This window comes from Etheostoma spectabile, unplaced genomic scaffold (genome assembly GCF_008692095.1).
Source record: "Etheostoma spectabile isolate EspeVRDwgs_2016 unplaced genomic scaffold, UIUC_Espe_1.0 scaffold433, whole genome shotgun sequence".
Lineage (NCBI taxonomy): Eukaryota > Metazoa > Chordata > Actinopteri > Perciformes > Percidae > Etheostoma > Etheostoma spectabile.
This window is the reverse complement of record NW_022605608.1, coordinates 604,033-605,475: the sequence shown is the minus strand read 5'-3', so window position 1 is coordinate 605,475 and position 1,443 is coordinate 604,033. Positions and strand designations below refer to the sequence as shown.

Below are 1,443 nucleotides of genomic sequence, written 5' to 3'. Positions count from 1 at the left end.
ATCAAATAAAGGCTTGAAATATCTCACTTTGCATGTAATGAGTCTATATAATATATTATTTTCACCTTTCAAGTTGAATTACTGAAATGAATGAATGCTAATTTTTTGAGTTTCACCTGTAGAGGTTTACTCCTCAGTGCAGCGGGGAACTGTGAAATTTCCCCTTTAATGCTTTTCTTATTGAAGTTTTTGAATTCACCTTAAAATAAAAAATGTAGGGAGGGTCGAAGGTGCACGTGTCATTCAGAACACAAGACAAAATAAGTGTTTACTCTCAAAACTTAATGTGCAAAATATTCTCAATTACATTGTTTTTGTGACTTAAATCAAAATTGCAATCAAAATTAGATTAATTGCACAGGCCTAATTAGACCCAACATCGAGGTAGAATTTATTGCTGGGCTGTTGTAATTAGTTTAAGCTAAATGTATCTGTTTATAAACCAGGATCTGAGTGTATATCCTTTTGTGTTTACATGGCCGCGTGTGCTTCTCAGGGATGCCGCATCACGCAGAGAGGTCCTCTCTGTTATCGCCCAGCTGGCTGACAGTCAGCCTGACATCCTGGTGACCAGCCTCCTCCACTGCTTGCTGAACAGTGGAGTCATCAGCAAAAATGGAGAGCCCAGGTACTGCTCTGAACTTTATATTGCCATTTTTATCCATAAAGTTTGTAGTCGCAGCCCTAATTAATTCAAAGTGGTTTACAGAAGAGTTTCTGGGTTTGAGACATTAATACACCATGACAAGGTTTGCACTGTGTGAAGATTTGAGAAACCAGATGATCTAATAAAATCAGCACAAAATACACCAGTGTGTCTAGGAACCAATCTTTGGTTGCATATTATCCCGGTTGTCCTTTGTTGGTTGTCTTACGGTTGCCTTATTATATTTGCAGCAAAAGCACAGGCTCTGCTGCCTTTATCAGCTTGTCTTGGACCTGCCTTTTAGTCCCCCGTGTGTTTTCTGCCCCAGAGAAAAAACAAGGACCTATCTGGAAGAAAATGGTCAGTAAAAGAGTATATTTTTTTAAATTAACTGTATGAATGTGTCCTGTGATTCTATATATATATATAACTGTTATTACATATTCTATATAATAACAGTTTATATGCAGTGTTTGTTTTTTTTACACTGAGATGTTAAATTTTGTCATCCAAGTTACCCGCTGAATTGACCAATGTTTTATTTTGGATGTTGGTGTCAACTTGTGGTCTTTTCTCTCTTTTAGGTGGAGGTTCAGAGCCTACTCGTAGCTGAGGTGGTGGGCGGAGCCAAGACCACGGCTCAGAAAGCAAGCCTCAAGAATCTCAGTCACCTCTGGAAGGAAGTGAGTATGGAACACAGTGGCAATAAAAAGACACTCATTGATCTTGTTGGAGGGGATGATCTAACGTGGCAATCAGACTTTGCCAGAATTGCCATTTTTTTCACAGAGGTGTTT

The 1,443-nt window shown here is 38.7% G+C and overlaps 1 protein-coding gene across 1 annotated transcript in view; it reads left to right on the top strand.

Annotated features, from left to right (window-relative positions):
* LOC116686651 (eIF-2-alpha kinase activator GCN1) overlaps positions 1-1,443 on the top strand; it is a 42,367-nt gene that overhangs the window by 6,727 nt on the left and 34,197 nt on the right. Inside the window, exons 4-6 of the mRNA XM_032511669.1 lie at positions 497-628; positions 898-1,006; positions 1,231-1,329. Coding sequence (XP_032367560.1) covers positions 497-628; positions 898-1,006; positions 1,231-1,329 — 340 coding nt within the window. The remainder of the gene's footprint in view (positions 1-496; positions 629-897; positions 1,007-1,230; positions 1,330-1,443) is intronic.